At 39.7% G+C, this 25,202-nt stretch overlaps 1 protein-coding gene across 1 annotated transcript in view; it reads left to right on the top strand.

Annotated features, from left to right (window-relative positions):
- The window catches only part of KYAT3 (kynurenine aminotransferase 3), a 71,406-nt gene that overhangs the window by 4,828 nt on the left and 41,376 nt on the right, over positions 1-25,202 (top strand). Inside the window, exon 2 of the mRNA XM_043575514.1 lies at positions 2,414-2,513. Within this exon, the coding sequence (XP_043431449.1) occupies positions 2,415-2,513 (99 nt within the window). The 5' untranslated portion in view covers position 2,414. The remainder of the gene's footprint in view (positions 1-2,413; positions 2,514-25,202) is intronic.

Here is a 25,202-nt window from a genome sequence, read left to right as displayed (position 1 = left end):
ATATATGAACAGAAGCCAACACTGAGGAACATAGAAGTGGTATGTTCAGGGAACGGTTAAGATTTGTGTTAAAACAAGGAGAATGCTCTGAGAACATAAAGATATATTGGAATTTGCTGATTATGGTCCACCTGTTCTAAAAGACACAATGGAAGGTTTGGAACGTGGAAGAGAAATGGAGAACTGGGTCAGTTGCCCGCAAGTACATTGTATTATGGAGGTAATATGCTGTTGAAGGTAGATAGGAGGCGAGATTTGGGCTTTGGGATTTCCAGACGAAAACAGGTAGATTGAGTGTCAACTTCCTAAGGAGAATGGGCACTGAGGCCTGGTGTCCAGAGGAGATTTCCCAAGAGCTGGAGTCTAAGCTCCACACGTGATCAGTCAGTGACTTACCAGCACCTTCTAGATTTACCTTCAAACCGAGGACTGATCTATTCACCTGTTTTGAAAAATGAGGGAACTGACGTTCAGCAAGAGTCAGCAACTTCTCCAAGGATAGAAAACTTTCTAAAATATCAGAATAAGGACTTGAATCCAGGTATCCTGATTCCTATACTGTCCCCGCACCCCCGCCCCGTTTTCCTCCAGAAGGTGGAACAGGTCTCTCTCATTTGTCCACTTAGAAGAAAATATTTTGCTTATACTTAGTCTAAATACCTAAGGAATTAGGCTGAACTGAAATAAATGAACATTGATTTGCTGGGGGGGAGAGGGGGGAGCAACTAAATTATCCTAAATCAAATAGCTCCATGATACTCAATAAAGATTTTTTGATATTGTTCCCTTTGTTTGGTAATACCTTTTCTTAAAACTATCCATGTTGCCTAAACTAGTTAATAATTTATTCCTGAATAGAACAGTTAATGATGCAAGAATAAGCATTCCTTAATTTAAGAAAACCTGTTCTTCAACTTGAAAGACTTAAAACATAAGGGGTAATTATTTACTTTACAAAAGGAATCAATATTTCATAAAAAGATTCATAAATAGCCACTGATATCATTAATTTGTAATGTGATTTGATGTATTTATTCAGTAATTTAACATTTTATTTATCAAGTGCATACTATTTGCCAGAGAATGCAGTAGTAAACTAAATACACCAGGCCCTGCACATGAAGCATCAAATGAGTGAATGAATGACCAACCAAACAACAACAACAAAAGTGCTTTGCAGAAAATTAAAATAGGCTGATGTGATAGAATGGCTGAGAGGCTGTTGTTGTTTTTTAATTTTTTTAATGTTTATTATTTATTTTTGGGAGAGAGAGAGACAGAGACAGAGTGCAAGCAGGGGAGGGGCAGAGAGGGGAAGACACAGAACCTGAAGCAGGTTCCAGGCTCCAAGCTGTCAGCACAGAGCCGGATGCAGGGCTTGAACTCTCAAACTGCGAGATCATGACCTGAGCCAAAGTCGGATGTTTAACCAACTGAGCCACCCAGGCACCCCTAAGAGGCTGTTGTTTTAAGCTGAGAAATTGCTGACAAGGTCAGGATTTTATATTTAACTTCTTAAGAAACTTCAATATATTATTTCTCACATTTAAAGCTTTCTGTAGCCTTAACATTTTGGTAACTCAAAGAGAGTCCTAGCTAGCTTTGGTGGATTCCTTTAAATCTGTAGAGTATGTCTTTTCTTCTAAAGTTTAATTAACCACTGGAGATGGAGGGAATGGCACCCACTGATACAAGATTCTCAGACTAAAACTTCTAAGTAAGAAGTTTCTGTTTACCTGAATGTTCTTAGAAAGTTGAGTTGTCTTCTAATTCCAGGTGACAGTATAATAATAGAATTTCATATTGCTTTGGTAACAGTTTTCCTTATAGGTAGAGACATAATTCAGAATGCATGCCTGTTATGTAACTAGAATCTATTGAAATAGCTTGCTACCTTTCTATGGGATTGTTGAGGAAAGTGCCGTCTGAAAATAACCTAAAATTCATTCGTATATTCTTTATGTTTGTCAAGGACCTGCTATAATGCTTTTCAAACAACTTGCTAAATTGTAACCACTTTAATTTACTGTCACAAATTGTGCTTTTTTATATGACTTTATCCAGACAATTCTGAAATTTGAGTAGTTCCTAGGTTGAAATATCCTGGTTTTTATAGCTGCTATAAATGAAACTTCTACTTACTGTAATTTTATGCTCTTGACTAAATTAGAGCTTTTTATTCTTTGAATTCACAATATGCTTACACACCTCTAGTTTAAAATGACATATCCATAAATTTTTATAAGATAAAGAGGGTTCTAGTGATGAGAGGTTATATGTAGAGAGAGAACTGTGAAAAATTTTTACTTATATTTTGTATAAGCTTATGGTCTATTAGCTAGCTGTAAGTGTCTGATAGTGATGTAAGTGTCATATATTTTCTTCTTGTTAACATATTTCTTTTATCCTGCAGCATGTTTTTGGCCCAGAGGAGACTTTGCTCCCTTGAAAGTAGAGCAAAATTCCTGAAGACAATTTATTCTTCAAAAATCCTCGGACTCCCTACTTCTGCTGTAGGTATTGCTTAATCACTTATATAGATACGTATTGTACTTATCCTGCCATGTCAAAATAGGATACAATTTTCTGGGTACTTTAGAAGCATTTTATTGGAATGAGTATTTCTATGATGTGTAAGCTGAAGGTATCGCTGGTCATTGCTGGAACTGACATTCACTGAGCTGCTTGCTGTTTATGTATCATAGTGCTGGCTGTCTCCTTTTATCTTTGCATAACTCTTCAAGTTATGAATTGTTATATTCTTGTGTTACAAGTGAGAAAGTGGAGACTTAGACAGGTGTAGTAACTTCCCCAAGGTCACAGCTTTTAAATGGCATAATCAAAATGCCCACTCATCCCTGTCTAGCTCTGGCACTCTCAAGTGCACTCCCTGTCCACTCATGATCGGAAGTTATGGTGAATGTAAGTGGCCCTGTGACTTCCAGTTTATTAGAAAATATGGCAGATTGAGGAACAGGTTATGTGAGAGCATGGAAAAGCAAACAATCCAAAATGTGGGTCATAACAAGATAGATTAAGTGACCCAGTTTTTTTCAACAAGTCAGTGGCATGGGAAAAAAGTTGGGGGAGGGATATTTCAGAAGGACTGCTCTAGGATGAAAAGAGGCTTCAGAACTTCATCCAGCAAATACAGCATGTAGACCTTGTTTAGGAACTTGAACGCAATCAACTGAAATGCAAAAAAGGTATTTTTAAAGACAGTCAGAAAAATATGGATATTGATTGGGTGTTAGATGATATGGTTACAAAAACAAAGTCCAACTGAGAAAATTTGCAGATCTAACTGGCTTTATTAAATGATTCATGAACCGGCACCCTCCCATCCAGTGAGCAGAGAGGAGCCCCAAGGAATTGTACAAAACGGAAGGCTTTTGTGGAAAGGAGGATGGGGAAAGAAAGTTATTAGCAAAATGAAAGGATTGCTCCATGCCAGGAGCAATTACTTCATCTTTCTTTGAGGGATAGGGTGACCCATGTGGTAGACTCATTGGCAACTAATTGAAAAATTCCTGGCTGACTGATTGAGACTACATTTCTGAGGGAAGTTGATGGTGCAGTTAGATTAGGTATTAAGCCCCCGTTTGGCAACTTGGTCTAAGTGACATCATTTTGGGCCTGTGGTTTTGTTTTTAACAATTCTCTCGATTCTCCAAGTAACTGAGAGATGTGATCAAAATTTAAGGCATTAGTGCCACTCTCAGTTACCACTCTGAAGTTGACAGTTTTGTTCTTTTAGGTGGTACCTATAGGTTACGATATTCCTGCTTAACCTCTTGATATTCACAGGTCGTAACTTCCAGTTTACACTCATTAAGTTGGTCACTTTCGTCATTCCTTAAACAGCCCAGTCATTTGCTTGGTAATTAGTAGAGGGAGATATGATTACTATAAGGAGGATAATTCCCAGTGTTTGGCGTGCACTCTGAAGCCATTGTCCCAAGACTCAAACCAATCAAAATCCACAAAGTCAAAGAAAGACTCCAAGGAAGGAATCACCTTTTCACCTTTTTCCTTTGGTCTTATGTAACTGAGTTCTTCCCCAGAGATACTGACCCTGGTATAGCAGGTGGTGTTGGCCTCAGCACAGACACCTCCTTGTTCAGGTAAAAGATAATCAAGAGTTATTCTAATATCGAGGACAACTTTTGCCAGAGAGGCTAAAGATCTTTGTAGGACAACTATCCCATTAGCAACAGATTCTTCATTATCTTCAAGAGTTGGGAGAAGTTTCTGATCACATCCTCCTTTTCATTAACTCCTAACCCGGGAATCATGACCCTGCCAAAGGAAGCAAATCCCGAATCCTGAATGCCTCCTGGTAGGTCTGTTTTAACTCAATGGTATAAATTCAGGGGAGTCGACCAATGAGATGTCTTAGTTTGTTTGTGAAAAGTTAGGGGTACAGTTAGATAACTTAAGAGGCCTTGCCCAGCTTGTGCCAACGAGGCATTCACAGGCCCAAGGAGAATGATAATTGCCACAGACAAAGATGCACAAACCATTCCCATTAGGATGGGATTATTGCATTTGCCCTCTCACCTGTCACCCCAGCCTGGGGTCAGTTAGATTTTCAGCACAATGGGAAGAACATTTCTAAACTGAAAGAATGAGTCCTTATAATACCCTGCAAAGATGGGTGTTGCTGGTGAGATGTCTTAGAGAATGGGAGCAGATGTGAGCTAGATGATCAGGAGAACGAGGATATTCAAGTAATAAGATTTATAGAAGTGATTGTATCTAATTGGGTACTACACTTACAATTGAAGAAAGAAAAAAACAAAGCACAGTTTGTTCTATCTATAGAAGTTGAAATCAGTGGGAGACTTCAGGGGGTGCGGGGTTAATTGTAGTTTTCAGTGACATTAGGAAAAGAAGAGAAATAAGTCACAGGGAGGACCAGGGCTCTCTAACATCCTGGACAGCTTGGAATCTTTGATGACAGATCCAGCAGTCTGAAAGATTACTCCCCTTTCCCTCTTAGCAATGGCCTGGGAGATACAGATGAAGGTCTTGTCTTTCCAGGCTGATGCCAAAGGAAAGAAAGAGGAGAAAAAATTTCATGTTAAAGTATGAAGTCTTGATCTGGTGTCTTGGGAAGAAGCAGTTCACTTCGATGTCAGCTACTTGCCTTGTCAATTTGATTTATATGTCTCCAGCATCTTTACAGGAACAGAGGTCAAGTGAGGCTGTCTTGTCTTTAGCTGTATGATATGTATGCAAGGCTTAATGCCCTCTAGTTTTTCAACAGTGTCAGTGGTCAGGAATACTTGGTAAGGTCCTTTCCAATGTGGCTCTAGAGCTGCTTTTTTTTCCCCCCCTTCCCAATGGTGTTTCCAAAATACCCAGTCCCCAGGCTCCAGAGTGACCAACCGGATCCTTGGAACTGGGGTCAGAGAAAGCTTCTTTAACCTGTTGATGGTAGGCCTTAGCATTAGACGTTAAAGACTCACAGTAGGGGCGCCTGGGTGGCTTGGTTGAGCAACCGACTTCAGCTTGGGTCACAATCTCACAGGTCGTGAGTTCAAGCCCCGCGTCGGGCTCTGTGCTTACAGCTCAGAGCCTGGACCCTGTCTCCCTCTCTCTCTGCCCCGCCCCCCTTCACATTCTGTGTCTCTCTCAAAAATAAATAAACATTAAAAAAAAAAAAGACTCACAGTAGCTAGTCATACTGGCATGAGGTGACAAGCAGAAAGTTGCATGCCAATAGAAGTTGGCCTGCAGGTGACTATCTCATGTAGACTGAGTTTATGTTTCCCAAGGGGGACGTTGTGAATCATCAGCAGAGCCAGTGGCAGAACCTTAGACCAAGGGAGTCCAGCGGTTTCAGTAAGCTCAGAGATTTTAAGTTGGAAAATTGCATTAGTTCTTTCAACCTTGCCCAATGAATTGAGGCAATAGGAAAAGTGATACGTCCAAGATGTTTGTAAGGCCTTTATTAAAGCATGTATGATTCTCCCAATGAAGTGGATGCCTTGATCACTAGAAATTATGGAAAGTATACCCCAAATGGGAAACATGTTTTCTACCAGTTTCTTTGTCACTTGAGGGAGTAAGCCTTGCAGCAGGGGAAAGCTTCAGCCCATCTGGAAAATATACAAACAATAACAAGAACATATTGATAACCCCAGAATGGTGGCAGTTGAATGAAGTCCAGCTGTAGGTGTTCAAAGGGTCCATAGGAGGCTGGGAACAAAAATAGGTTTTCTAGAACTGTGGTCCTGACAGGTTAGACACTGATGATAAACTGTGGTTTGTTTGTTTGTTTGTTTGTTTGTTTGTTTTTGGCAGTCTTGTAGAAGTTTCTCCACCAATGTTTGTTTATAATTTGAGTTATGTTAAACCTACCATGGTGGGTGAAGGAATGTAAAAATCAAAAAATGGGATTTGCCAAGGAGCCGGAAAGAACCAAGCAGCCATCACGGGCTTCCCGTATCCTTGACTGTTCATTGAATTTACAAGCGTTATTTGTACATCCTAATTTTTCTGATTCAGGAGCAAACTGTTGCCATGCCACAAGGACATCAGCATGGCAAAGGTCTGGCAACAAAGGGATGTTTTTTTCTAGAAGCAGAATGGACTTTATCCACATGTGCCACATCCTTTACAGATTCTCTTGCTGTTGCCTCTGCATGAAAGTCAGCTGGGGCATGTCCCTGATGTTCAGGTTTAATCCTTTTAGTAAGTGTCTCTACTTGAGGACAGGAACTTCAGAAGATAGAGTAAGGTCGTGTATGCGTCCATTTTTTCTTTGGGTCCCAGTGGACATGAGAAAACCCCTGTATTTCCATAACATTCCAAACTCATGGATTACCCCAATGGCGTATCCTTCAGCAGTGTAAGTATTAACAACGTGCCCTTTTGAAAACTGACCTGCGCTGGTGAGGGTCTGGTGCTCTGCTTGTTGGGCTGATTTAGCTTTTGGCACATCTCCCTTTCTGGGTAGTTCATATTGGGTGGTAACAGCATAATCAGCCTGGAACTTCCATTTTCATTTTTACAGTATGACCCATCAAAAAACAAGATTAGATCAGAATTAGTCAAAGGGGTGTCCCTTAGATCAGGACACAGTGTCCTGAAATGGGACGTTAGTACCTCACAGTAGTGAGGCTCACCTTCATTAGGCAGGGGGGCCCTAATGTGTCAGGTCTAAGAATGTTGCAACATTTAAGATGAAGATTGGTGGTGAAAGCAGAAGGACTTTGAGTTTAGTGGGTCAATTCAGAGTTAGGAAGGCTTTGGACAGCATGTGGGGTTTGTAAGTGGACATCCCTTCCAGAATGTTAGATCAGCTGAGGCTTCTGACTGAAGCTGCATCCTGCCTTAAAGCAGCTGGGATAGACTGAAGCACCTGAATCAAGCTGCATACTATAATGGGCAACAAGCCTTTGTCACCGTCTTGTGTGAGCATCTCCAGGACTTGGTTATCTTTTTCATGTATAAATTAGGCGAACGATTTTGAATAGTTCAGCTTCCCTGGGGCAGGTGGCTCTTGTAAGGCTTGTTTCCGTTTCAGAAAGGCCTGTTTATGTAGATCATCCCGGGGAAAGGGGTCCAGGAACCAAAATGGTAATAAGTTCATAAGATGGGGAAGCACATAAAAATTAGCAACCCATAGTCTGTGACATCAGCTAGACCTAGAACTCCATGAAGCTGTCACTTTGTTGTAGGCCTAGGAAATTCCTGGATTAGTTTAATTCTTTTTGGAGATAGCTGGATCCCACCAGTACTTACATCATGATCTAAGTAATAAACAGTGTCTGAGGATGATTGCGATTCTTCAGATACCTTATGTCCTTTTCAACTAACTGTTGTAGCAAATAAATAGGATCTTGTATGGATGCCTTCTTAGTAACAGAGCACAGCAAGAGACTGTCCACATGCTATAAAAGAGTTCATTACCTGGGGAACTGGAGGGTATTTCTGTCTTTGTGGAGCAGCTGGGCGAAATAAGAAGGGGACTCAATGAGCCTTGGCCTCTGTACCCAACTGTTCGGGTGTATTGTTGTTGATTATTCTGAGTAAAGGCAAATAGATCTTGTCTGTCAGGATCTGCAGGGATGCTGAAAGAGGCTGAACGGAGGTCTGCCACAGTGAACAATTTTGAGTCAGGTGGAACTTGGGACAAAAGGCATGTTTGAAAAAAGGGGAATAACTGTTTTGTTAATAGATCTGAAGTCCTGGACAAATTGCTATCCCCTTCCATTAGGTTTCTGGACTGGCAAGCCCCTTGAGTGTTAGAAGGCCTCCTACAGAATTGATTAACTCCTGGCTGATTAGGTCTTCTCTTATTGGTTTGAGGCCTTGCATGGATGCTGAGGAAATTCGGGAAGAAGTTTAGTCACATCTATACGTATTTTTATAGGCGCTGCGCTTTTTATCCTTCCACTGTCTATACTGGAAGCAGCTCATCGAATTTCAGGCATCTTGATTAAATTAAGGAACTTCTGTTAGAATTCTTCTATTTCGGGACACCTGGGTGGCTCAGTCAGTTGGGCATCTGACTTTGGTTCGGGTCATGATCTCACAGCTTGTGGGTTCGAGCCCCATGTCAGTCTCTGTGCTGACAGCTCAGAGCCTGGAGCCTGCTTCAGATTCTGTGTCTCCCTCTCTGTCTCTGCCCCTCCCCTGCGCGCTCTCTCTCTCTCTCTCTCTCTCTCTCTCTCAAATAAATAAGCATTAAAAAAAAAATTCTTCTATTTGAAGGACAGAATGGAAAGAACATGAAAGATCAGGTTCAGGTTGGTCAGGGAACTCCAAAGTGAGGTCTTCCATGGAGGCAACCCATATTAACCCTTTGAGTTTGGACAGGGATGGTTACCTGATAGAATGACTAGGGCTATGTCACACAGCTAAAAGGAATGTTTTTCAGTAAAAGGTTCCAAAGTCATTGGTACTGGTTGAGGTAGAGTTTCTCTCTGAAGTTTGTTAGCCACCCCCACAGTGGCAACTTCTTTTTCTCTCCAAGGGAACTGTTGCCCTATGAGAGTGAACTTTAAAGTACAAAGTGTAGTGGGGTGGCTGGGTGGCTCACTTGGTTAAAAATCCGATTTTGGCTCAGGTTGTGACCTTGTGGTTAGGCTCTGTGCTGACAGCTCAGAGCCTGGAGCCTGCTTAGGATTCTGTGTCTCCCTCTTTATCTGCCCCACTGCTTGCACTCAGTCTCTGTCTGTCTCTCTCTCTCAAAAATAAATAAACATTAAAAAGAAAAAAAAAAAAAAAGATAGAAAGTGTAGCTGCAACTTCAGGCAGCTTAATTTCAAAAGGTAATTCTTGAACAGTCTCTTCAGAGTATAAAGGCAGTTCAGACACAGAATTAGTAAAACCTAGCACCCAGGTAAAGAAGGATAGAGTGGAGCAGTAGGGGTCACATCAGTCTTAATGTCTTTTGTTTCAGGTACCTCTGCTGTTTTTACTTTTTCATTAGCCTTTTGTAATGAATCTTTTAAGCTATTTTAGAACCTTGAAGTCTTTTGGAAACTTTTGTATACCAATTAAAATAGGTATCCTATTCTGTTCCTTTAATTTGGGAACCTTTCTTTTCTTTTATTTTAAAGTTTATTTATTTATTTTTAGAGAGGGAAAGCACAAGTCAGGGAGGGGCAGAGAAGGGGGGTGGGGGGAGAGAGAGAGAAAGAAAAGGAATCCCAAGCAGGCTCTGCACTATCAGCACAGAGCCCCAAGCAGGGCTCGAACCCATGAACCGTGAGATCATGCTCTGAGCTGAAGTTGGACGGTTAACCTACTGAGCCACCTAGGCACCCCTGGGAATCTTTATTTTCAAGTGTACTTTGCAAATAAATGATCTTGTCTAACTGGAATGTTCCCCTTGATGGCCATTGCAATTCTAGGTGTTCTTAGTAATATTTTGCCATTTCTATAGGTATTACAGCTCCCAGCACTATAGTTTTTAGACCTAACAAGGGTAGCATTGACAAGTTTAATCAAGAGATAGTGGACCTAGCTAGACTCCTTCCTGTAGACCTGTTTTCTCTAGAAATCCTCATCCACACCATCGTTAATATCATTGGAAAGTTACATAAAAGTCATCTCGGAGGAAAGGACTGTAATGGACATTGGGCTGCACTTTATCTGTATCACTTGCTTTATTTTTTTATTTTTTAATTAAAAATTTTTTTTAATGTTTAGCCCAATGCGGGGCTTGAGCTCACAATCCTGAAATCAAGACCTGAGCTGAGATCAATAGTCGGACACTTAACCCACTGAGCCACCCAGGTGCCCCTCTTTTTTGCTTTCTAAGTAGACACTAGGTTTTAAGTATGTGATGTGTACCAAGAACTGTTTTTCACTATGGATTTAACTTATTTAATTATCACAACAGAGGCACAGGACAGGCATTCATTTTCCTTATAAACAAATGAGGAAATTGAATTTCAGAGAAGAACCTGCTACTTTGCATAGCCAGTAGATTTTGTTTTGTTTTAATTTTTTATTTTAGAGAGAGAGAGAAAGAGTGTGCGAGTGAGCACGCTTATATGTGAGCTGGGGACAGGGAGAGAAGGAAAGAGGAAAATCTTAACCAGGCTCCAATTCTTTTATCTCAGGATCGTGACCTGAGCAGAAATCAAGAGTCAAACAATCAACCGACTGAGCCACCCAGGTGCCCCTACTAGTAGTTTTGATGTTTAATTTCAAAGATCTACCTGGCTTGAAAGTTCATTGTGTTAAACAAGTTTGGAAATTTTAATTGGCATGTAGGCGTATATTCCAGGACACAGATTGGTGGGACCCCAATCTGCTTTACATACCTTCCTGGTGTTAGTGCCCAGTAGAAACCTGAGACCTGTTGTACAGTCTTAAATCCAAATTCGCAAGAGTTGTCCTGATTGGTTTAGCCTGACTCAGTCGATTCTTAATCTAATTAGCTGTGGGGGAGTTGGGGGAGGGTGAGATTATATAGTCCAGACAGGCAGAGGGTTCATCCCTGTGAATATAGGTGGGGACAGTAAACTCACTTATAGTCAGTCTTGGCTTGGACCGGATTTTCAAAGAGAATAAATCAGGCTTTTTTTTTTTTTCCCTTGACCTGAGTCCATTTTTTTGGTATTTCCATTCTGTATTTACCTATTCTGCCAGCTCCCAGGTTTGAAGACTCTTATTTCCAATAAGCTTGTTTTTCTATAGGTATTGTTAAAAGATGATTTTCAGAAAAAAGGCAGAATCATGACTTATACAAATGTAAAGATGCATATGTATTAAAGATTTTTATTTTATTCATATGAGAGAACAAACAAGTTATGACCAGTTCAGAGGAAAGTCAAAAAGCATAAATTTGTATTTGATAAGGGAATTGAATTGCAAATGAAGGTAAAACTCATTTTTCCACTGGATGGAGGGAAGTCAGTCAAAACTCTGGAACCATTTTCCCTGTCAGTTACCTTCAGTCTACAAAGGTGTAAAATATGTCAAAGACCAATTTTAGCTCTGCTAGACTCACCCCTGGAAGGGTGTGTTCATGTAGCCACTGCATAGTTCTCCCTCAAAGAACACTTTTTTCCTCTTACATATTATCTCTCAGAGGGGATCCAAATTCCTTCCCTTTTCACTCATTTAGTCAACAAATATCAAATAGCTACAGCATATTAGACACAAGTAATTATAATTTGAAACAATTGTATATGTTGCTTAAAAATTCCAGTTAAATATGTGTGCCTTTGAGTTATAAATTGGATTTTTATGTAATTAGTTTTTCTCCTTGTATATCTTAAGTCATCAATCCCTGCTCTACATTTGTACTTCTGAGTTTTAACTTTCTGTTCTTCTACCATTACAGGAACAGGAACATTCTATGCCATCTAGTGGCAAAAGAGTGTGATTTGTCTGTTTTGTTTTGTTTTGTTTTGTTTTGTTTTGTTTTTGCAGGGGTGGGGGAGTTGGAAGATATAAATCATCATACCTTGGAAAACATCTAAAATCTATGAGATAATTCTGTAATTATCTGCTTGCTTGAGGAGTATCTTGTCCAAAGGGAGAAAGAAGACATTTCAGCATACCCTGGAAGCTTTTTTTTTTTAATTTAAAAAACTTATTTTCCATTTATTAATAGACTATTTTTTAGAGTATTATATGTTCAGAGCGAAATTGAGCAGAAACTAGAGAATTGCCATCTATCCCCTGCCCTCCCACATGCACAGCCTCCCCTATTATCAGTATCCGCTACCACAGTGGTACATTTATTACAATTGATGAACCTGTAGTGATGCATCATTGTTACCCAGTGTTCATAGTTTTTATTAGCGTTCACTCATATTGTTGTACATTCTGTGGATTTTGACAAAGGTATGAGGGAATGCACCTTCATAATATTATGCAGAATAGTTTCACTGCCCTAAAAATCCTGTCTTCTACCTATTCATACCTTCTCTCACCCAAGCCCTGGCATACACTGATCTTTTTACTGTCTTCATGATTTTGCCCTTAAGGTTCCCTCTTGTCATCTTTGCCTGATGCCTCATTTCTTTTTAGCACTGAATAACATTCTGTCATCTGGTTCTACCACAGTTTATCCATTTGCCTACTGAATGGTATCTTGGTTGCTTCTAAGTTTTGGCAATTATAAATTGCCAAACATTACACACGGGATTTTTTTATGAACATAATTCTTCAACTGCTTTGTGTGAAATACCAATGAGAGTGATTGCTGGATTGTATAGAATTTTTGTTTTATAAGAAACTACCCTGGCAGCTTTTTAAAATCAGCTTTATCAAAATACAATTAATGGTATCCACTTAAGGTGTAAAACTCTATGATGATTTGAAGAAGTATGTATCATAAAACCACTGCTAAAATCAACATACAGAACGTGGTCAAGATTCCTCCTGTTCCTTTGCAGTTCATCCCTCACTGTTGATTTGCTCTGGCTCCATACGTTAGTTTTCTTTGTAAAAAAAATATTATTTTGTATTAATTGGATTATAATAGTATGTACTGTGTCATCTTTTTTTTCACATGCATAATGATTTTTAAATTTACTCATGTTGTGATGTATCAGTAGTTCGTTCCTTTTTTATTTTATTTTATTTATTTTATTTTTTTAATTTTTTTTCAACATTTATTTATTTTTGGGACAGAGAGAGACAGAGCATGAACGGGCGAGGGGCAGAGAGAGAGGGAGACACAGAGTCGGAAACAGGCTCCAGGCTCTGAGCCATCAGCCCAGAGCCCGACGCGGGGCTCGAACTCACGGACCGCGAGATCATGACCTGGTTGAAGTCGGACGCTTAACCGACTGCGCCACCCAGGCGCCCCAGTTCGTTCCTTTTTTAAAAAATTTTTTTACTGTTTATTTTTAAGAGAGAGTGTGGGGGAGGGGTACAGAGAGAGGGAGACACAGAATCTGAAGCAGGCTCCAGGCTCTGAGCTGTCAGCACAGAGCCCGATGTGGGGGCTCAGACTCACAAACCACGAGATCGTGACCTGAAGTTGGACGCTAACGGACTGAGTCACCAAGGCGCCCCAGTAGTTCATTCCTTTTTATTACTGACTAGTATCACATTATATGGATATGCCATCATTTGTTTATCCATTTACCTGTTAATGGGCTTTTAGATTGTTTCCAGGTTTTGCTATTGTGAGTAAAACTGTTGGGAACGTCTGTATACAAGCCATTGTGTAGACATATGCTTTCATTTCTTTTAGGTAAACACCTAACAGTGGAATGGTTGGGTTGTACTGTACATTTACGTTTAATATTTAAGTAACTGCTAAGTAGCTTCCAAAGTGGTTGTACCATTTTACATGCCCACCAGGTTCCTGTGAGTTCCAGGCTGCTCCACATCCTTACCAACACTCACTATCAACACTTTTAGCCATTCTCATGGGTATTTAGTAGCACCTCATTATGGTTTTAGTTTGCATTTTCCCAATGACTAATGACATTGAGCATCTTTTATGTGCTTCTGGCCATTCATATATTTTCTACAAAGTGGCTGTCAAATCTTGTTTACCTTCTCTTGAGTTGTAAAAGTTCTTTATATATTCCAAATAGTTTTTTGTAAGATATATGTTGTAATTCTTTCCCCCTTCTGTGGCTTACCTGGCAACTATTTAAGATTTGTGAGCCCACTGAATGATATTTAGGGGGAGGGAAAAATAATTCTGTTGTCTACCCTCCTAGGTTTTCTGGCTGAGACCCTGAAAATTAGACTTACAAAGACAGAGTAACAAGAGTAAAAGAAACATACTTAATTAACATGTAACATGTGCATTGTACATACAAATGGGAGAGCTCAGTAATGAGTAACTCAAAGGGGTGCTTTTGGTTTGTATAGCATCTTAAGAAAGAACAGTAAAGGGACGCCTGGGTGGCTCAGTCACTTAAGCGGCCGACTTCTGCTCAGGTCATGATCTCATGGTTCTTGGGTTCGAGCCCCATGTTGGGCTCTGTGCTGGCAGTTCAGAGCCTGGAGCCAGATTCTCCCTCTCTCTGTGTCCCTCCCCCACTTGCTCATGCTTTCTCTCTCTCTCTCTCTCAAAAATAAATAAACATTAACAAATTTTTTTTTAACTAAAAAAAATAAAAGCATGGGAAACAGAAACACCGTGAATGCAATTAGAGAAAGGCAAGTGGTCTTATACTGTTGATTCACTGTATGTGAGGGGATGGCATGGTGGGAGAGAAGACTGGAAATAAATTAAGGGGCTTGAATGCCAGGTTTGACGAACTTTGTTCCATAGTTTGAGGAAAGTCAATAAAGATTTTAAAGCAAAGTGGTAGCATCCCCTAATCTATTTTATAGCTCTGTAGTGATGGGTGATGGGTTAGAGGGAGGATGTCATTGAGGTATTTAAAAATAAGGATAGTGGGGCGCCTGGGTGGCGCAGTCGGTTAAGCGTCCGACTTCAGCCAGGTCACGATCTCGCGGTCCATGAGTTCGAGCCCCGCGTCAGGCTCTGGGCTGATGGCTCGGAGCCTGGAGCCTGTTTCCGATTCTGTGTCTCCCTCTCTCTCTGCCCCTCCCCCGTTCATGCTCTGTCTCTCTCTGTCCCAAACATAAATAAACGTTGAAAAAAAAAATTAAAAAAAAAAATAATAAAAATAAAAATAAGGATAGTTAAACAGAGGTAGGATTTCATTGTGTTCAGAAAATACTTGTGAATGCAACCTGCCAAAAACCATTTTAGATACCAGAGATACAGCACTGAACAACACAAGTCCTTATTATCTGAAGTTTTCATTTTAGTGAGCAAGATAGATAGTTAAGGAGTAATAATTTCAAGTAGTGGTAAATGTCATAAGAAAATGAAATAGAAATAAGCTAAAATTATTGGTGGGGCTAGTGGGAGAGAGGCAATAATATTAGGGCATATAGTTTTGGAAGCCCTCTCTGAGGTTATATTTCAGTATTGTGTACATGTGTGTATTTAACCACACAAATATTTATTTCTATAGTAAGGAAAAAACCTCATTTTCGTCTTCTCCAAGGCACCATGAGGTCTGACTACACGGGCGCACACACACAGCTTCCTTGCTATGCGCCGTTGCTTATCCAGCATTCACCCCAAGGAAACAAGCAGGTGAAGAGGGGTGGGGTGCAGAGTCATATTGAATAGAGTGACATAAAGAGCCAGGCACATGAAGATCTAAGAGAAGGGCATTCCAGGCAGAGCACACAGCAATTACAAAGTTTTTTTTTTTTTTTAATAAAAAATTTTTTTTAACACTTATTATTGAGAGACAGAGACAGAATGTGAGCAGGGGAGGGGCAGAGAGAGAGGGAGACACAGAATCCAAAGCAGGCTCCAGGCTCCGAACTGTCAACACAGAGTCCCACAAGGGGCTCGAACTCAGAAACCACGAGATCATGACCTGAGCCGAAGTCGGTTGCCCAACCGACTGAGCCACTCAGGCACCCCCAAAGGTTGTTTTTTTTTTTTGTTTTGTTTTTGTTTTTTTTTGAGAGAGAGAGAACAAGTGGGAGAGGGCAGAGAAAGAGGGAGAGAGAAAGAATCCCAAATAGGCTCTGAGCTGTCAGCGTGGGGCCCGAACTCAGAAACTGTGAGATCATGACCCGAGCTGAAACCAAGAGTTGGACACTTAACCAACTGAGCCACCCAGGCGCCCCACAAAGGCTTTTATGTCATCAACTTTGCTACAGTAACAAAACCCACCAAATCTTACCTTCTTAGGTCACTAAACACTGCATTCTCACCCATAAGACATACAGGCTACAAATAAGTACTGGCTTTGCTCCAGTTTGCAACTCCACTCTGTGTCTTTTTAATCTAGGATTGAGGCTAAAGGAGTAGCCCCTGTCTGAGACATGGTCTTCTCATAGTAAAGGACAGAAGAAATTAAGGCTGAGCCAAAACCATGCAAAAGTACTTACAGCTTCTTGAACATAGTATATGTCACATCCACTTGCACTCCATTGACCAGAGCAAATCACATGGCCAATCTCAAAGTCATTCCTTCCGAAAAGGAGAGGTGAATGTATAGGGTAATAATATATGATAGGAGCAAACTGGGTGTGTTTAAGATATGGAAAGATTGAAAGGCTCAATGGGAATAGGGAATCTTGGTTTGTTTTGCTTACTGGTATATCCCAAGCCAAAGAGTGCCTTGTACACAATAGGTATTCAATAAATATTTGTTGTGTGAATGAACGAAAGCCAATGTGGTTAGAATGTAAAGAAGACATGAGCTTGCAGTTACCAGCAATGGGGGAGATTGGGTAGAAATGTAGATGAAGTGGATGAGGTACAGGTGTCTGGCTTCACTTACCCTTGAGCCTGGGTACACTTCTTTCCTTCTCATGGTGACATGAGCTTTCTTTTTATTTATTTTTATTTTTATTAATGTTTGTTTATTCTTGAGAGAGATAGAAAGATAGAGTGCCAGTGGAGTAGGGGCCAAGAGAGATCGGGACACAGAATCTGAAGCAGGCTCCAGGCTGTCAGCATAGAGCCTGACACTGGGCTTGAACTCATGAACCGTGAGATCTCAGCCCGAGCTGAAGTCAGACACTTAACTAAATGAGCCACCCAGGAGCCCCCCTAATAAATTCCCCTTTTTGCCAAAACTGTTTCAGATGGAGTTTCTGTGCAACAAGAGAGCTGATTAACAGAGCTTGGGAGCTTCAAAGGCATCTATGCACTGGTCTGTTTCTCACTCTTAAAGCTAGGAAAGAGTATACCAAAGTTTCTTTTTAGGTTAGGGAACATTCAAATTTCTAGCAAATTCAAACTGGTAAAATGTCAATAAAGTATGCAGTTTATTATACAGTAAATTATGCAGTTTTATGTGCATTTTCTTTTTAAAATAGATCCATATTTTTAAAAAAAGACTCTTAGGAAGTAAGTGTTAAGGAATGAAGGGAAACGATACTACGTGTCATCATGGTGGTTGTTGGAACATCAAATTTTATACCTTACATTTTCCATAAAAGTAATCAAAAGTTGTGTGGTTAGGTAGTTTAGCTGGAACTAGATGACTATAATATTGATGACATTTCATTTTTTCTTGTGGTAATGAATACTTTACAATATTACAATAGGGCATTCACCTTCCACATCAGACTTTAAAGGAAACAGAGCAGGAACCCTATAATTAAATGCACAGTGGAAACACACTGGATACAACAAATGCTCAAACAATGAATGACTAAAATGTATGGATACTTATGTATCCATAAGTAACCTGAAATAATGTCTGCTAATTAAAAGTGAAAGTTTTATGATGACTAAGAAAAACTTAAAAAAAATTTTTTTTTTCTTTACGTTTTATTTTATTTTTGAGAGACAGAGTGTGAGTGGGAGACGGGCAGAGAGAGAGGGAGACACAGAATGTGAAGCAGGCTTCAGGCTTCAAGCCGTCAGCACAGGGCCCGACGCTGGGCTCAAACTCACGAACCGTGAGATCATGACCTGAGTCGAAGTCGGACGCTTAACCAACTGAGCTACACAGGCGCCCCAATGACTAAGAAAATTAGTAAAATGTTTAAGGTACTCTGTTAAAAGACAAGGCAAATGTTTAAAAAATCACATGTGATTGCAACTATACCTAATTCATAGATCTGAAAGATAATAGATGTTTTGGCTGCCCAGCAGCTGGGTACCACATCAAAGGGGTGCCCACTACAAGCTTGTTTACTTCCTTCTCCAGCCTGGTCTTGACGCACAGGGTCTGTCTGCTTCTCATGTCTGATTATTGTCTTCACCTCTCTAACCACTAGCCTTGTTTTTTTCTGTTTTTGACCTTTTCTTGTACTCTTTATCTTTGTTACACTTGACTCAGTCCATGCTTCATAGATGTTAACAGCCTCAGCTTCCCCAGCTTCAACCCACCTTTCGGGGAAACTTTTTCTACACCTATTCTATCCCACCTATATGCAGCATGTCTTACAGACAGTCTTAACAATATATGCAGTTGAAACTTTAGTATTCTAGAGTCTTAGGATAATGGGTAATATTTTTTTTTCTTTCCAAGGTTTCCTTGTTCCAACACCATTGCAATAAACATTTTAAAGACAATAGCAATAGGCCTTTTTCTCATTTCTGCCAAGAGTGGCATCTAGTGGTGATTCTTTAGAACTGCACTTTTCAGCCACAAGTTGATTTTAAAAAAAAAAGAAAAGAAAATCAAAGAAGCAGTACTATTACTACTATTACTACTACTATTACTACTATTCACTAGCAGTTTTGTGTTTATAACGTAACAGTATAATATATGTATGCCAGGAATTAATCTACCTGGGAGCAGAAACCACCTCATGGAGTTAGCTGGCTCAGAAATTATACAAGCCTTGCAGATTTCCCAACATACATGAGAGGCAATTCCCCATAGGCATCCAGTTTTCTTCACATTTTAAAAAATTTATTTATTGTTTAATTTACATCCAAGTTAGCATATAGTGCAACAATGATTTCAGGAGTAGATTCCTTAATGCCCCTTACTCATTTATACCATCCCCCCCTCCCATAACCTCTCCAGCAACCCTGTTTGTTCTCTATATTTAAGAGTCTTATGTTTTGGCCCTCTCCTGTTTTATATTATTTTTGCTTCCCTTCCCTTATGTTCATATGTTTTGTACCTTAAATTCCTCATCTAAGTGCAGTCATGATATTTGTCTTTTTCTGAGTAATTTCGCTTAATATAATATCCTCCAGTTCCATCCACAGAGTTGCAAATGGATTGCCTTTTTGATTGCCGAGTAATACTCCATTTTATATATATATCACATCTTCTTTATCCATTCATTCATCGATGGACACTTGGGTTCTTTCCATACATTGGCTATTGTCAATAGCGCTGCTATAAACATTGGAGTGCATGTGCCCCTTCAAAACAGCATACCTGTATCCCCTGGATAAATTACTAGTAGTGCAATTGCTGGATTGTAGGGTGGTTCTGTTTTTTATTTGAGGAACCTCTATACTGTTTTCAAGAGTGGCTGCACCAGTTTGATTCCCACCAGTAGTGTAAAAGGGTTCTTCTTTATCTGCATCCTGGCAACATCCATTGTTTCCCGAGTTGTTAATGTTAGCCATTCTGATATGTGTGAGTTGGTATCTCATTGTGGTTTTGATTTGTATTTCCCTGAGGATGAGTGATGTTGAGCATTTTTCATGTGTCGGTTAGCCGTCTAGATGTCTTCCTTGGAGAAGTGTCTATTCATGTCTTTTGTCCATTTGTTCACTGGATTATTTGTTTTTTGGGTGTTGAGTTTGATAAGTTCCTCACAGATTTTAGATACTAACCCTTTATCTGATATGTCATTTGCAAATATCTTCTCCCATTCCATTGGTTGCCTTTTAGTTTTGCCGATTGTTTCTTTACTTGTGCAGAAGCTTTTTATCTTGATGAGGTCCCAATAGTTTCATTTTTGCTTTTGTTTCCCTTGGCTCTGGAGATCTGTTGAGTAAGAAGTTGTTGCAGCTGAGGTCAAAGAGGTTTTTGCCTGCTTTCTCCTTGAAGATTTTGATGGCTTCCTGTCTTACATTTAGGTCTCCAATACATTCTGAGTTGAATTTTGTGTATGGTGTAAGAAAGTGATCCAGGTTCTTTTTTTTTTTTTTTTTTGCATGTCACTGTCCACTTTTCCCAGCACCATTTGCTAAAGAGACTGTCTTTATTCCATTAGATATTCTTTCCTGCTTTGTCAAAGATTAGTTGGCCATACACTTGGGGGTCCATTTCTGGGTTCTCTATTCTGTTCCATTGATCTGAGTGTCTGTTCTTGTGCCAGTACCATACTGTCTTGATTACAGCTTTGTAGTATGTCTTGAAGTCCGGGATTGTGATGCCTCCAGCTTCAGTTTTCTCTTTCAAGATTACTTTGGCTATTCGGCTATTTTATGGTCCCATACAAATTTTAGGATTGTCTGTTCTACCTCTGTGAAGAATGCTATTGTTATTTTGATAGGGATTGCATTGAATATATGGATTGCTTTGGGTAGTATTGACATTTTAACAATGTTTGTTCTTCCGATTCAGAAGCATGGAATATTTTTCCATTTTTTTGTGTCTTCTGTTTTTTCATAAGCTTCTGTAGTTTTCAGTGTATAGATTTTTCCCTCTTTGGTTAGGTTTATTCCTAGGTATTTTATTGTTTTGTGTGTGTGCAGTTGTAAATGGGATCAATTCCTTGATTTCTCTTTCTGTTGCTTCATTGTTGGTGTATAGAAATGCAACTGATTTCTGTGCATTTATTTTATATCCTGTGACTTTGCTGAACTCATGAATCAGTTCTAGCAGTTTTTTGGTGGAATCTTTTGGGTTTTCCATGTAGAGTATCATGTCATCTGCAAAAAGTGTAAGTTTGACTTCCTCCTTGCTGATTTGGATGCCTTTTATTCCTTTGTGTTGTCTGATTGCTAAGACTAAAACTTCCAATACTATGTTGAGTTAACAGTGGCAAGAGAGGACATCCCTGTTGTGTTCGTGACCTTAGGGAGAAAGCTCTGTTTCCCCCATTGAGGATGATATTGGCAGTGGGTCTTTCATATATGGCTTTTATGATCTTGAGGTATGATCCTTCTGTCTCTATTTTCTTGAGGGTTTTTATCAAAAAAGGATGCTGTATTTTGTCAAATGCTTTCTCTGCATCTATTGAGAGGATCGTGTGGTTCTTGTCCTTTCTTTTATTGATGTGATGTATCACATTGATTATTTTGCTGATATGGAACCTGCCCTGCATCCCAGGTATAAATCCCACTTGGTCGTGGTGAATAATTTTTTTAATGTATTGTTGGATCTGGTTGGCTAGTATCTTGTTGAGGATTTTTGCATCCATGTTCATCAAAGAAATTGGTCTGTAGTTTTATTGGGGTCTTTGTCTGGTTTTGGAATCAAGGTGATGCTCGCTTCATAGAAAGAGTTTGGAAGTTTTCCTTCCATTTCTATATTTTGGAATGGTTTCAAGAGAATAGGTGTTAACTCTTCTTTAAATGTTTGGTAGAATTCCCCTGGAAAGCTCTCTGGCCCTGGACTCTTGTTTTTTTGGGAGATTTTTGGTTACTACTTCAGTTTCTTTACTCGTTATGGGTCTGTTCAAATTTTCTATTTCTTCCTGTTTCCGTTTTGGTAGTTTATATGTTTCTAGGAATTTGTCCACTTCTTCCAAATTGCCCATTTTATTGGCATATAATTGCTCATAAGATTCTCTTGTTACTGTTTGTATTTCTGCAGTGTTTGGTTGTGATCTCCACTCTTTCATTCTTGATTTTATTTATGGGTCCTTTTTCTTTTTGCTCAAACTGACTAGGAGCTTATCAATTTTGTTAATTCTTTTCTTTTTTTAAAATTTATTTATTGTTGAGAGAGAGACAGAAACAGTGTGAGTGGGGGAGGGGCAGAGAGAGAGGGAGACACAGAATCTGAAGCAGGCTCCAGGCTCTGAGCTGTCAGCACAGAGCCCGATGTGGGGCTCGAACCCATGAACCGTGAAATCATGACTTGAGCTGAAGTTGAACGCTCAACCAACTGAGCCACCCAGGTGCCCCCCCCCCCCCCCCCCCCGCCCACGGTTTTATTAATTCTTTCAAGGAACCAGCTTCTGGTTTCATTGATCTGTTCTACTGTTTTTTTGGTTTTGATAGCATTGGTTTCTGCTCTAATCTTTATTATTTCCTGCTTTCAGCTGGTTTTCGGTTTTATTTGCTGTTCTTTTTCCAGGTCTTTGAGCTTTGAGGTTAGGTTGTGTAACTGAGAGCTTTCTTCCTTCTATAGGAAGGTCTGAATTGCTATATACTTCCCTCTTATGACCACCTTTGCTGCGTCCCAGAGGTTTTAGGCTGTGGTATTACCATTTCCATGGCTTCCATGTACTTTTTAATTTCCTCTTTAATGTCTTGGTTAGCCTATTCATTCTTTCAAAAAAAATTTTTTTTAATGTTTATTTATTATTGAAAGACAGACACAGAGTGTAAGCAGGGAAGGGGTAGGCAGAGGGGGAGACACAGAATCTGAAGTAGGCTCCAGGCTCTGAGCTGTCAGCACAGAGCTTGACACAGGGCTTGAGTCCACAAACTGCGAGATCATGACCTGAGCTGAAGTCGGTTGTCCAACCAACTGAGCCACCCAGGCACCCCACCTATACTCCCAAGTATTTATCTTTCCAAATTTTTCTTATGGTTGATTTTGAGTTTCATAACGTTGTGGTCTGAAAATATGCATGGTATGATCTCAATCTTTTTGTACTTGAGGGCTGATTTGTGTTCCAGTTTGTGATCTATTCTGTGATCTATTCTGGAGTTCCATGTGCATTCAAGAAGAATGCATATACTTCAGCTTTTGGATGAAATGTTCTGAATATATCTGTTAAGTCCATCTGGCCCAGTGTGTCATTCAAAGCCCTTGTTTCCTTGTTGATTTTCTGTTTAAATGATCTCCTTTGCTGTAAGTGGAGTGTTGAAGTCCCCTACTATTATGATGTTATTGTCAATGAGTTTCTTTGACACAGTGTTTGTGATTAATTGGTTTATATATTTGGGTGCTTGCACGTTGGGGGCATAAATGTTTACATTTGTTGAGGCTTCTTGATTATGATATAATGCAATTCTTCACCTCTTGTTACAATCTTTATCTTAAAATCTAGATTGTCTGATATAAGTATGGTTACCACGGCTTTCTTTTGGCGACTATTAGCATGATAGATGGTTCTCCATCCCCTTATTTTCAATCTGAAGGTGTCGTTAGGCTTAATATGGGTCTCTTGTAAACAGCATATAGATGGATCTTGTTTTCTTATCCGTTCTGTTACATTCTGTCTCTTGATTGGAGCGTTTAGACCATTGACGTTTAGAGTAAGTACTGAAAGATACGATTTATTGCCTTTCTGTCACCTATAGAGTTGGAGTTTCTGGTAATGTTCTCTGGTGCTTTCTAGTCTTTGTTGCTTTTGGTCTTTTTTTTTTTTCCCCCTCATCTTTTCTCTCCTCAGAGAGAAGTTAAAATTTCTTGCAGGGCTGGTTCACTAGTCACAAACTCCTTTAATTTTTGTTTGTCTCGGAAACTTTTTATCTCTCCTTCTATTTTGAATGACAGCCTTGCTGGATAGAGAATTCTTGGCTACATATTCTTCCCATTCAGCATATTGACTATATCCTACCACTCCTTTCTGGCCTGCCAAGTTTCTTTGGATAGGTCTGCTGAGAACCTGATATGTCTTCCCTTGTAGGTTAGGGACTTCTTTTTTTCCCTTGCTGCTTTCATGATTCTTTCCTTGCCTGAGTATTTTGTGAATTTGACTATGATATGGTCGGTTTTTGTTGAATCTAATGGGAGTCCTCTGTACTTACTGGATTTTGATGACTGTCTTTCCCCTGGTTAGGAAAGTTTTCTGCTATGATGTGCTCACATAAATTTTCTACCCCTTTTTCTCTCTCTTCATCTTCTGGGAACCCTGTGATTCTTAGGTTATTTCTTTTTAATGAGTCACTGAGTTCTCCAATTTTTATTTCATACTCTTTTGCCTTAGTCTCCTTCTTATTATTTGCTTCATTATTCTCCATAAGTTTGTCCTCTGTATCGCTGATTTGCTACTCTGCCTCATCCATCCTTGCTGCCATGGCATCCACTCGAGATTGCAGCTCAGTTGTAGCATTTCTTATTTCATCCTGACTAGTTTTTACTTCTTTTATCTCTGCAGAAAGGGATTCTAATCTATTTTCCACCTCAGCTAGTATTCTTAGTATCATGATTCTAAATTCTGGTTCAGACATCTTGCTTGTATCTGTGTTGATTAAGTCCCTGGCTCTCATTTCTTCCTGTTCTTTCTTTTGGGGTGAATTCCTTTGTTTCATCATTTTGGAGAAGAAAAGGAATTAATAAAGTAAAAAAATAATAATAAAATTAAAAACAACTCAAAGACATCAAATAAAGTATGCTAGATCCTAGGTGTGTTTTGGTGTGGTTGTTGAAAGAAGCTTGATAGATTAGAGAAAAAAGGGAAAGATAAGGAGAAAAAAAGGAAAACTTCTGGAAATTTGAAAAAATACAATAAAATAGAATAAAATGAAATGATAAAAGTAAAACAATATTAAAAATTTACAAAAAAGTAAAAAATGTAGAAAAAAATTGAAAGAAAAAATTTTTAATATAAATGGAAAATACAAGTAGATTTTTTTCTCTTTTCTGTATTCAAGAGTAAGAAAAGAAAAAGGAAAAAAATTGAGTAAAAGGACCAGCGAACAGAATGCAGTATGATTGAAATTATATCTGTTTTCCCAGAGAAGTCAAGCTATGAAGTACTTTATAGTCTGCAAACTAAGCAGGCAGAGAGACTTGTGTTTGTCGAGAGCACTGTTGGCCCAGTTGGGCAGGGCTTAATGTAACAGGTCCATTCTCCACTTGATGGCCCTGCTTAGCTTACTGGGAGTGCTGTGGCGCATGTAGACATGTATGCTTATCCGCAGAAAGGGTGAAAATGGCATCACCCAGCTACCCAATCTCTTGTATTGGAACTCTGTGCTCTCCACAACCGGCACCCTCCTTTGTCTCTGGCTTCCGTCCACTCCCTGCTTCTAAACTGCCCGTGATAAAGCCCTCAGGCTGCCAGGCAGCACCTCCCTCCTGAGTTTTATCTCAAACGGGGCTGTGTTTCCCAGCCCCTCACTTCTATGGGACTGCAGCTTTGACTCACTCAGACCTTCTGGGGGAGGGTCTTACTGAGCAATGGCCAAGTGCCAGCCGTCCCTCAAAACGTTCAGGAGACTGCGCTGC

Source organism: Prionailurus bengalensis, chromosome C1 (assembly GCF_016509475.1).
Source record: "Prionailurus bengalensis isolate Pbe53 chromosome C1, Fcat_Pben_1.1_paternal_pri, whole genome shotgun sequence".
NCBI classification, from domain to species: domain Eukaryota; kingdom Metazoa; phylum Chordata; class Mammalia; order Carnivora; family Felidae; genus Prionailurus; species Prionailurus bengalensis.
This window is presented reverse-complemented; position numbering and strand designations above follow the sequence as displayed.